This window comes from Ranitomeya variabilis, chromosome 1 (assembly GCF_051348905.1).
Source record: "Ranitomeya variabilis isolate aRanVar5 chromosome 1, aRanVar5.hap1, whole genome shotgun sequence".
Classification (NCBI taxonomy): domain Eukaryota; kingdom Metazoa; phylum Chordata; class Amphibia; order Anura; family Dendrobatidae; genus Ranitomeya; species Ranitomeya variabilis.
Genome location: NC_135232.1, coordinates 600767204 through 600777707, shown reverse-complemented (window position 1 = coordinate 600777707; position 10504 = coordinate 600767204). Strand labels below are relative to the sequence as shown.

General features: G+C 43.8%; 1 protein-coding gene across 1 annotated transcript; it reads right to left on the bottom strand.

Moving 5' to 3' along the window:
- Positions 1-2134: 2134 nt before the first annotated feature.
- Positions 2135-10288, bottom strand: SF3B4 (splicing factor 3b subunit 4). The gene is made up of 6 exons (XM_077259006.1): positions 10146-10288; positions 9580-9708; positions 8118-8654; positions 7700-7864; positions 7218-7352; positions 2135-2726 (listed from the first exon to the last, which is right to left on the bottom strand). The coding sequence occupies exons 1-6, from the start codon at positions 10177-10179 to the stop codon at positions 2545-2547; spliced, it is 1182 nt and encodes a 393-aa protein (XP_077115121.1). The 5' UTR covers positions 10180-10288; the 3' UTR covers positions 2135-2544.
- Positions 10289-10504: the final 216 nt, after the last annotated feature.

Genomic DNA, 10504 nt, shown 5'->3' with positions numbered 1-10504 from the left:
GCCGGATGCGTGTTACCACGCATAGTGGAGACGGGATTTCATGAAATCCCCACCACTATGCTGTAACATCTGGACGCTGTGTGTTTGACGCTGCGGCTCTACGCAGCGTCAAACACGCAGCTTTTCCTGAACGTGGAAACATACCCTTAGGAGGATATCTGTTTGTTGTTTGGTAACTATTACTGTGCAGAATTATTAGGCAACTTAATAAAAAACAAATATATTCCCATCTCACTTGTTTATTTTCACCAGGTAAACCAAATTTAGAAATAAACATTTCTGACATGCAAAAACAAAAACCCCCAAAATAAGTGACCAATATAGCCACTTTTCTTTATGATGACACTCAACAGCCTTCCATCCATAGATTCTGTCAGTTGCTTGATCTGTTTACGATCAACATTGCGTGCAGCAGCCACCACAGCCTCCCAGACACTGTTCCGAGAGGTGGACTGTTTTTCCTCCCTGTAGATCTCACATTTGAGGGACCACAGGTTCTCTATGGGGTTCAGATCAGGTGAACAAGGGGACCATGTCATTATTTCTTCTTTGAGACCTTTACTGGCCTGCCACGCTGTGGAGTAGTTGGAGGCATGTGATGGAGCATTGTCCTGCATGAAAATCATGTATTTCTTTAACGATAACGACTTCTTCCTGTACCACTGATTGAAGTTGTCTTCCAGAAACTGGCAGTAGGTCTGGGAGTTGAGCTTCACTCCATCCTCAACCCGTACAGGTCCCACAAGTTCATCTTTGATGATACCAGCCCATACCTGTACCCCACCTCCACCTTGCTGGCGTCTGTCAGAGTGGAGCTCTCTGCCCTTTACTGATCCAGCCTCTGGCCCATCCATCTGGCCCATCAAGAGTCACTCTCATTTCATCAGTCCATAAAACCTTTGAAAAGTCAGTCTCAAGATATTTCTTGGCCCAGTCTTGACGTTTTATATTATGTTTCTTGTTCAAAGGTGGTCGTTTTTCAGCCTTCCTTACCTTGGCCATGTCCCCGAGTATCGTACACCATGTACTTTTTGATACTCCAGTAACGTTGCAGCTCTGAAATTTGGCAAAACTGGTGGCAAATGGCATCTTGGCAGCTTCACGCTTGATTTTCCTCAAATTTTTTTTGCCCAACACGCTTCTTGCGACCCTGTTGGCTATTTGCCATGAAACGCTTGATTGTTCAGTGATCACACTTCAAAAGTTTGGCAATTCCAAGACTGCTGCATCCCTCTGCAAGACATCTCACAATTTTGGATGTTTCAGAGCCCGTCAAATCTCTCTTCTGACCCATTTTGCCAAAAGGAAAGGAAGTTGCCTAATAATTAAGCACACCTTATATAGGGTTTTGATGTCATTAGACAACACCCTCCTCATTACAGAGATGCAAATCACCTGATTTACTTAATTGGTAGTTGGCTCTCAAGTCTGAACAGCTTGGGAGTAGGACAACTTGTATAAAAAGTATCATGTGATCAAAATACAACTTGCCTAATAATTCTGCACACAGTGTACAGCTGGTGCCTGTCTCTAACAGCCATGAAGGGAGTTAGCTGTGATCGGTGTGGTTTAACCCCCCTTAAATGGAGCTGTTAATCTCTGACAGAGGCATTAAGGCTATGTGCACACGTAGGAAAAGAGGTGAATTTTCTGCACAAAATCCGCATCTCCTAGCAGAATCCGCAGCCGCGGATTTGCTGCGGTTTTTATGTGGATTTTGTGCGCAATTGATGCGGATTTTGTGCGGTTTTTGCCACTGCGGAATTTTAACATGGAGGGGTGCAGAAACGCTGCAGATCCGCACAAAAGAAGTGACATGCACTTCTTTGAAATCCGCAGCAATTCCGCACTGATTTTTCTGCACAGCTTTTTTTTTTCCCCATTGAATGACATTATACTGTACATCTGCAGCAAATCCGCATCGTGTGCACATAGCCTTAAGGGGCAAAATCCTATCTAGGTATCCAATGGTTTCTGCCACGACAACTGAGGCCTACTTATGTCTGTATGACTACATTTCATAGGAAAGGAGACAAGAGCAGCATGGCTTCACTGAACCTTTATCCTGATCTCCCACAACCCCATTAAGGACCAGCTCTCGGTCGCCACCTTGTAAATTACAGGAGAAAGAAAGTCAGAAGTTCTGGTAATTTATTACAATCTACCATTTACAAAGAAGCGTTACCAAAAACATCAAATAATATAAAAAATGGGAAACTTCTCAACTTTATACAGCATGTCTGTGTGACGGGTTATCCCCTGAACATTTATCAGGGGGGCCCAATCTGACGAGTAATCTTCATTCTCACACCAAGTAAGCATTCAGCCATGTCCCCACAGGCACAATATGCGGAGAGTGGAGACATGGTGTGGCTCGCTGCTGCTCCAGTAGAACAGACTTCTTTCTGTCTTTGACCATTTGAGAAAAAAAAACTATAAAGAAAAAAAACAAACAAAAAATGTTGGATTCCATAGTGGACAAGAGGGAAAGCGTAACTTTACTGCCCGCCCAAGATGATGTACGGTAGAAATAGTCCAGATTTACTACGCCATCGGTAGCCTCATAGGTGCAGGAGGACGAGCTGTCGGTGGACGCGGAGGAACAGGGCGAGGTGGTGGGAGAGGACCTCTCTGATAACCATAGGGTGGAGGTCTGGGTGGTCCATTGTATCCATGCGGTGGCATTAGCGGAGGTGGTCGCATACCAGGAGGCATCCCCGGGTGTCCTGAGACAAAAGGAACAAAAACCCATAGATTAGAGTGTCAGTTGAATATTTCCAACACATGTAGATGTAGGCGTCCCCGACGGGATGTTGTGGCCAGAGACCACCAGTGCTGTGGAGTAGGTGTCTATTTTGGTGGAGTTGGAATAATGTTTTCATAAGACTTTGGGAAAGTTATGAAATGTCCTATAAATTTATCACACAAATAGTCATATATAAAGTGGTAATCCTATTATGACAAGACTAAATTTTACAAAACATCCTAGGTAAGTTTACCACCACAGGATAAGAGAGTGAATCAAAACAAATAGTTAAAAAAAAATGTTAATTTTTATTAGATCAATAACATGATAAAATACTTAAGTAAAACAATTAAGAAAGGTGCAGAAATAGAAAGGAGGGACATAGGACTCAAAATAGTAAAATTTGCTGTCTGGTAAAATGTGACCAAATTTGTAACTGAAAACCTGAAGCTCAAAGTAACCACATTAAAACACCATCAACGAGAATACCAGGGATTTTGTGCCAAGTGCACCAAATGCTATAAACACTAGAATTAATTTACCACCTTTTAGTAAATAAATAGCATATAAATTATAACATATGTAATCAAATTGCAGAGGCCACAATGCAGACACACAATGGATATTAATCTTTTACCAAATTGGTATCTCTAGTTAATAACGTGAATCCTGGTCTGTGGAAAGCAATGCAAATCACCATATAGGTCTCCTATTGGAGCACAACAATGTCGAGTTATAGAACTCAAAAGAGGTTATTAAGTTAAATCAAGCAAGGTGACATAGTACTATAGGAAAATCACAACATTGTTACCTTGATCCTAGCAGCGTGACAAATATTAATGAGTCCCGTCCCTCTGCCTCGACGCGTACGTTTTCACCCTAGTTCTTCTGTTTCTGCACCTTTCTTAATTGTTTTAATTATATATTTTATCATGTTATTTATCTAATAAAAATTTACATTTATTTAACCGTTTTTGATTCACTCCCTTATCCTGTGGTGGTATACTTACCTAGGATGTTTTGTAAAATGTTCTATAAATGTCTGCTCTGTTCCAGATCTTAGGATCTCGGCTTTTAGCTGAGCTGAATCTGTGCTGCACTTTACGTACATGCTCAGTAGTGAAGCTCCTCTACAGATCAGAGGAAAAGGGAAGGAATAACTGCACTCATCTCAGCACTGCTGGTAAACAGGAAATAGATTATTGTATCATAATGGTGATGAAAAGCCTCATGTTACCATTTTACTACAGTAAATGTATTACTTAACACATGAGCCATGTATGAGAGAGTTGGGTCAGGGAAAATCAGGAGTGGGAGGTTTGGCTCACTGACTCCACAGCCCTGGTGACCACCTCACCAAACGTGACCCTCACTCTGGTGAGAACTTAGAATCCTAGATGAGGAACTCCACATCCTTTACACATGTAAGGCATATCACCTCCTTTTCAACATGTGAAGTATATACTGTATATGGTGCTGTGGAAGCTGCATTCCCGCAAACCACTGTAAATATACTGCTTCACGATCACGCAGGCTCATGCTGAGCGCCACTGCAATCTAATGCGGGTGTCAGCTCTGTATGAGAGCTGACACCCTGCAGCAATGCACACAATCTGTGCCAACACTAATCACAGGCATTTAACCCCTCTAATGCCACTGTCAATAGTGACAGCGACATTGCGGGGCAGCGCAGAGGAAGGGAGCTCCCTCTCTGCTTCCATCGGCACAACATGATTGTGATCGTGTCGGCCGAAAGATGGCAGAGGGGTCACCTATGAACGGTGGCCTGTAAGCTCCTGTGCCTTTTCTCTGCCTGCGATGCACAGTTCTAATGCCCTGCAATGTAAAAGCAATGCAGAGCATTAAATCAGTGGTCAGTAGAAAGTTGATGTCCCATCCTGAGACAACGTAAAAATGTTTTAAAATTTTTTTTACTAAAAATTGTAAAAATACATAGTAAAACTAAATTAAAAAAACACCACAAAAACTAAAAAAAAATGAAAAAATTTTAATCCAATAAATTTATGTAAAAAGAAAAACAAAAAGTACACATATTTGGTATCGCTGCCTCAGGAACAAACCCGTTATTTAAAACTGAACACAGTAAAACAAAATAAATAAACAAGGCAATAAATTATGCTTTTTCACCATACCGAACAAAAAGTGGAATAAAACGCGATCAAAAACAGACAAAAGTAAATAAAAATGGTATCTTTGAAAATGTCATCTTGTCCTGCAAAAAACCAAGAGGCCATATAGCTTTGCTAGTGGAAAAATAAAGTTATAGCTCTCAGAATTAGGCGATGCAGAAATAAATCTTTCTTCCAGAAAATTGTTATTGTGTAAAAGAGCCAAAACATTAAAAAAACAAACAAACTATATGAATGTCGTATCGCTGTAAGCGTATTGACCCGAAGAATAAAGCTGCCTTATCAATTTTACCGCACCTCCAAAAAAAAAAAAAAAAACAATTCCTGAATTGCTGGTTTTTATTCATTCTTACTCCCAAAAATTGGAATAGAAAGCGATCCAAAAATGTGATGTGCCCGAAAATTATACCAATAAAAACATGCAGCCACATTTCTCAGCAGAAATATGGAAAAATTATAGCTATCTAAACATGGGAGTGCAAAAACTATTGTTTTAGTGTGTGACAGCAGCCAAACAAAAATCCGGTATACTGTTTTTGCACCTCCGGGGCTCTACCAATGTGACATGGCACCCAACAACCATTCCAGCAAAACCTGAACTCCAATATGACGCCTCTTCCCTTCTGAAGTTTGCACTGTGTCTCAAAAGTAGTATTCCCCACATATGGGGTATTGGCGTACTCTGGAGAAAGTGCGCAACAAATATATTTTGAGGTCCATTTTCTCCTGCTATCCTTGTGAAAATAAAAAAAAGTTGGGGCTAAAAATATATTTTTTGTGGGAATTTTTTTTTTCATTTTCACAGACCAACGTTATAAAATTCTGTGAGGCAGCTGGCAGTTCAAGGTGCTCACCAAAGACATAGATAAGATCCCTCAGTGGTGCAGTTTACAAAATGCGGTCACTTATTACTTTATTGATTTATCTAATAGCTACACTGGGGTTTTTTCTGTGAATTTTTGGTATAAATTACATCCCCAAAGACATTCTTTTTTTCTGTGAATCCAAACACGACATGGCAACCGCTAATTATTCCAGCTAATTTTGAGTTAAAAAATAAATAAATAAAACTGTGCTCCCTCCCCTCTGAGCCCTGCCATGCGCCCAAACAGAAGTTTTATCCCACATATGGGGTATCAGCGTACTCAGGAGAAATTGCACAACACATTTTGGGGTCCATATTCTCCTGCTACCCTTGTGAAAATAAAAAAATGGGTTTAAGTAAATTTTGTTTGAAAAATAGTTATTGTTTTCCTTCCACATTGCTTCAGTTCCTGTGAAGCACCTGAAGAGTTAATAAAACTTCTTGAATGTGCTTTTGAGCACCTTGAGGGGTGCAGTTTATAGAATGGTGTCACTTTGGGCTATTTTCTGTCATATAGGCCCCTCAAAATCACTTCAAATGTGAGGAGGTCCTTAAAATAAATATGGTTTTGTAAATTTTGTTGGAAAAATGAGAAATCGATGGTCAACTTTTAACTCTTAGAACTTCCTAACCAAAAATTACCTTTCAAAAATTGAGCTGAAGTAAAGTAGACATGTGGGAAATGTTACTTATTAACTATTTTGTGTGACATAACTCTTTGATTTAAGGACATAAGAATTTAAATGCTTAAAAGCATGGTATATATTCAACTTTTTCACCAAACTTCCGATTTTTTCGTCAAACAAACAAGTTATATTGAAGAAATGTTACAACTATCATGAAGTACAATATGTCACCAAAAAGAAAAAAACAGTCTCAGAATCACCGGGATCTGTTGAATCGTTCCAGAGTTATTACCACCTAAAGTGATACTGGTCAGAATTGTAATATATGGCCTGGTTAGGAAGGTGAAAACAGGCTCAGGGATGAAAGGGTTAAGGTATTCGAGTGACATTTGCTGCTGTTAACGATTTAGATGCTGCTGTCAATCATTGATGGCGGCACTGCAGACAGAATCATTCTTAGCTGCCATCTTAGGTCTGAAGCTCAGCCACAGGAGGAAGGCAATTACACTATAAACTGCAATAGTGTGGTATTACAATAGATCATTTTCACAACTGAGCAACTGCTCAGTCACCTAAAAGGGGTCTAAAATAAAATAAATAAATGACGATCATCTATGAATTCCATACACAGGCCAGGCGTTGTAGGAATAATACCATGACAACCCACGACTGACAAGATTCCTCAGCAGAGAACTGTGCACCCCTTTAGCTGTGGCGGCTTTTTCATCCTTTAGCATAAGCGACTATAAAAGCCAATCATGGCTGGAGGGACGCGGCATTCAACACCTTGCCCTCAAACGATTTCCTCCAGCAACCAACTTTTAACTTACCCATTGCACCAAAAGGTGGCCCTCTTGGTGGCATACCCATGGGAGGAGGGCCAGGGTGGCCCATACCATGAGACCGTGCTGCCAGCTGGGCCGGCGAGGGTCCCAGAGCGTGATGTGGAACTTGCATCTGCAAACCTGAGAATACAGAATATGTTAGTAGCTGTAGAGGATATGGATTACCTATCCTATAACATCAGTGGTGGTCCCACAATGGCTCCCCCTACCCATCAGGTTGAGTCAAACTCCGCCGGCCTCTTTAAGAGCACAGTATATGGAGCTGAAACGGTTAAGATCAGCACTCATGTAGTGGTAGTGTCCTGTACTGCAGCTCACATTCACTTCAATAGGAACAATACTCTCACCAGCCAGGTGACTTGTGAACAGCTGGGGGTCTTAGAATACTTGCCCCTAGATAACGAAGTCCCTCCAATAAACTGTCCCGCTGATCGTTCCATATGTATACAGTATCTTACTCTACTCACCATGGTGCAGGGCTCCAGCTTGGAAGGGCAGCGGCACCTGCGGGTGACCAGCTCCAACAGATTGACCAGCGGCGGTGACTGGAGACATTGGTGGTGGGGGCATCGAAGGGGGAATTCCTGGGGGCAGTGCTCCGGGTGGAGGAACTGGCGGAAACGAGGGAATGCCTGAAACAGGAAAAGTAGACTTAAGTAACTGGACGGGCACAGAAAAGAGGTTGCACCCAGACACAAAGCTCCTGACAGACATGGAAGAACCAACCAAGAGTGGCATAACAAATCAGACTCCAAACCTGCACCCAATCATACCCATCCGTTTTCACCCTGGCCTCCGGCAATTACCTCTGCAGACAATCCTTTGTAACGAGACGCCATTGCGGGAGCCAGGGTGTACCGATACAAGCAAATGCAAAGCCCTCACCTGCAGCAACAGCGTTTGTCAGGGACGTGATCACGGCAGGGACGGACGGAGGTGGAGGAGCATCTGCGAACAGCTGGTGAGGCCTGTCTGCCTGTGACAGCGGGTTCTGTGCAGCCAGCAGCCTCTCCGCTGCTGACCCGTGCCTCTCCCCCTTGGAGTCCTTCTTAAAAGCATAAGAGACTGTGATGGGCCGGTTACATAAATACTGTCCGTTCATGGCCTCGATGGCGGCATCGGAGGCATCGAAGCTGGCAAAGTTGATGAAAGCGTAGCCCTTGGAGTTGCCGGTGTCTGGATCTCGCATGATCTTTGGGGTTTGTAGGATGACCCCAAAGGCGCTGAAGGTGTCGTACAGAAGCTTCTCATCGATCTCAGGGTCCAGGTTACCGATGAAGATATTGGCGCCGACGTCCAAGTTCTTGTTGTGCGCTGAAGCTTTGTTCACTCGGATCGGCTTCCCATACAGCTTGATCATGTTCATTATTTTTATAGCATAATCGGCGTCTTCTTCACTGAGGAACTCCACAAATCCATAACCTGGAGGGGGCAGAGCGGAGTTATAACATGTCACAAAGCAATACAGCATGAAAGTGGGGTTCTGCCAGTAGTGAAGGCTATAGGATAATAAGCCATAACTAGTGGGTCAGGCGTGCCTCAATAAACATCATAGTAGTCCCGGCGCTGGCAAAGAACAAGGGTCACTTTGGGTTTTTTACCCAACTTCACAATTATATCCCGGCTTTAAAGTTGTCACCAATTTTCAGCTAGTAGCAGTGTGCATGACACGAGGGATTACTGCTCTCCAGTCTCACATTCGCAGGAGCACCAAGAAGTGTAGCTGTGAAACACTTACTAGAAAGCAAAAGCATGGAGGACATAATAAAGCCATACAGAATAGTGTAGCTGGGAATCCAGCGCAGGGTGAGGCGCACAGACTATAAAGCAGTAGCTTCGAGAACATTATATAACAGCACTGAGAAGTGTAGCCCTGAATGAGATACAATAGAAAGGAGGAACATTGGAGAGTGGTGCAGATGTGAATCCAGCTCTGGTGTAAGATTCACACTTACCAGAAAGTAGCTGTATGGAGGAAATCACACAGCAGTACTGAACAGTGTAACTGTAAATCCAGCTCTGTGGCAAGTTATATCACTTGCTAGAAAGGAGCACAGTACTGCACAATGGCCGGTATAACAGTGCAGCTTGCAGTGATCTGAGGAAGCATGGATTGGAGCAGCTCTGAAGTAATGGCTGATAAGTGGAGAAAGCAGCAGATAGCTCGAAGATTTAGTGCAAGGTTTCTCCCATTCACGTGTCCTAGTGATTTATGCAGCCTCTAGAAGCTTCCGTGTAAAGCCTCTGCTTGCCGACAGGAAATGGAGACAAGCCTAGAGCTGACACTTCTCACAGCTGAGATTCCGTGACAATGTCTCATCATCGGTGGCTATGGTTTAGTCCTCACCTTGGTGCTGTCCGGTCACCCGGTCTTTGGGCATGTGCGTGTTCACCACCGGCCCGGCTTGTAGGAAGAGCTCCCATAGCAGTGGCTCGCTCACCTTCTCATCCAGGCCTCCCACATAGACCGTGGCGTCTGCAGACACACAGCATCGTTACCGCCTCGCATCACACAGCCAGGGCAATAGCTACACATTTACTGTTGGGCTTTCTACTGTCTGAGGCACAGACTAGTCCTGCTCGCACAGCTGAGGGCTCGTTACAGTGTCTTCTCCATCTCTGGCCCAGGATTCTCTGCGCTGGCACACTGTAACAAACCTGCTGCTGTGAGAGCAAGGACCAATGAAAGGTTACGAAGAAGAGGCCTAGTGCAGAGTAACACACGATACTAGGAGGGGTCTATGCCCAACAGCAGCCTCTATAACCAGAACTGTAGAACTACAAATCCCAGCATGTCGCGCCTGCCGCTGACCATGCACAACGAAATTGAAGGCATGCCGGGAAATGTAGTTCCAACGGGGCAACTCAGCAACCGCCGGTACCGGATCCGTTGCCTTCTGTTTCACGCGTTACCTTGGTTCCGTTCCGAGATCGGCCCCGCCGCCATGTTGTCTCCGCCGCCCACAAGGAAACGCTCGCGCTCTCCGTTCTACTTCCGGTACCCCACTTCCGCCCTGCGGCTGGTAGTTTCTTTAAGAAAAGCTTTATTGACACTGCTCCTGTAGGCAGTCACGTGTGCAGTCACAGTGTGGTATCTCTGGGTGGGTGACCACCTGGGATGTGTACTGTGTAGTGCCACCAGGGGAGCACCGCCTGTCCTGTGGCAAAGAGGTGGTGAACCACAAATCCCAGCAAGCCCTGAGCATCTCTTTCCCCACATGAGGTTTAGCAGAATGTTTTATAAAGGACTGCAAGGAAGTTTTGTTCTCCAC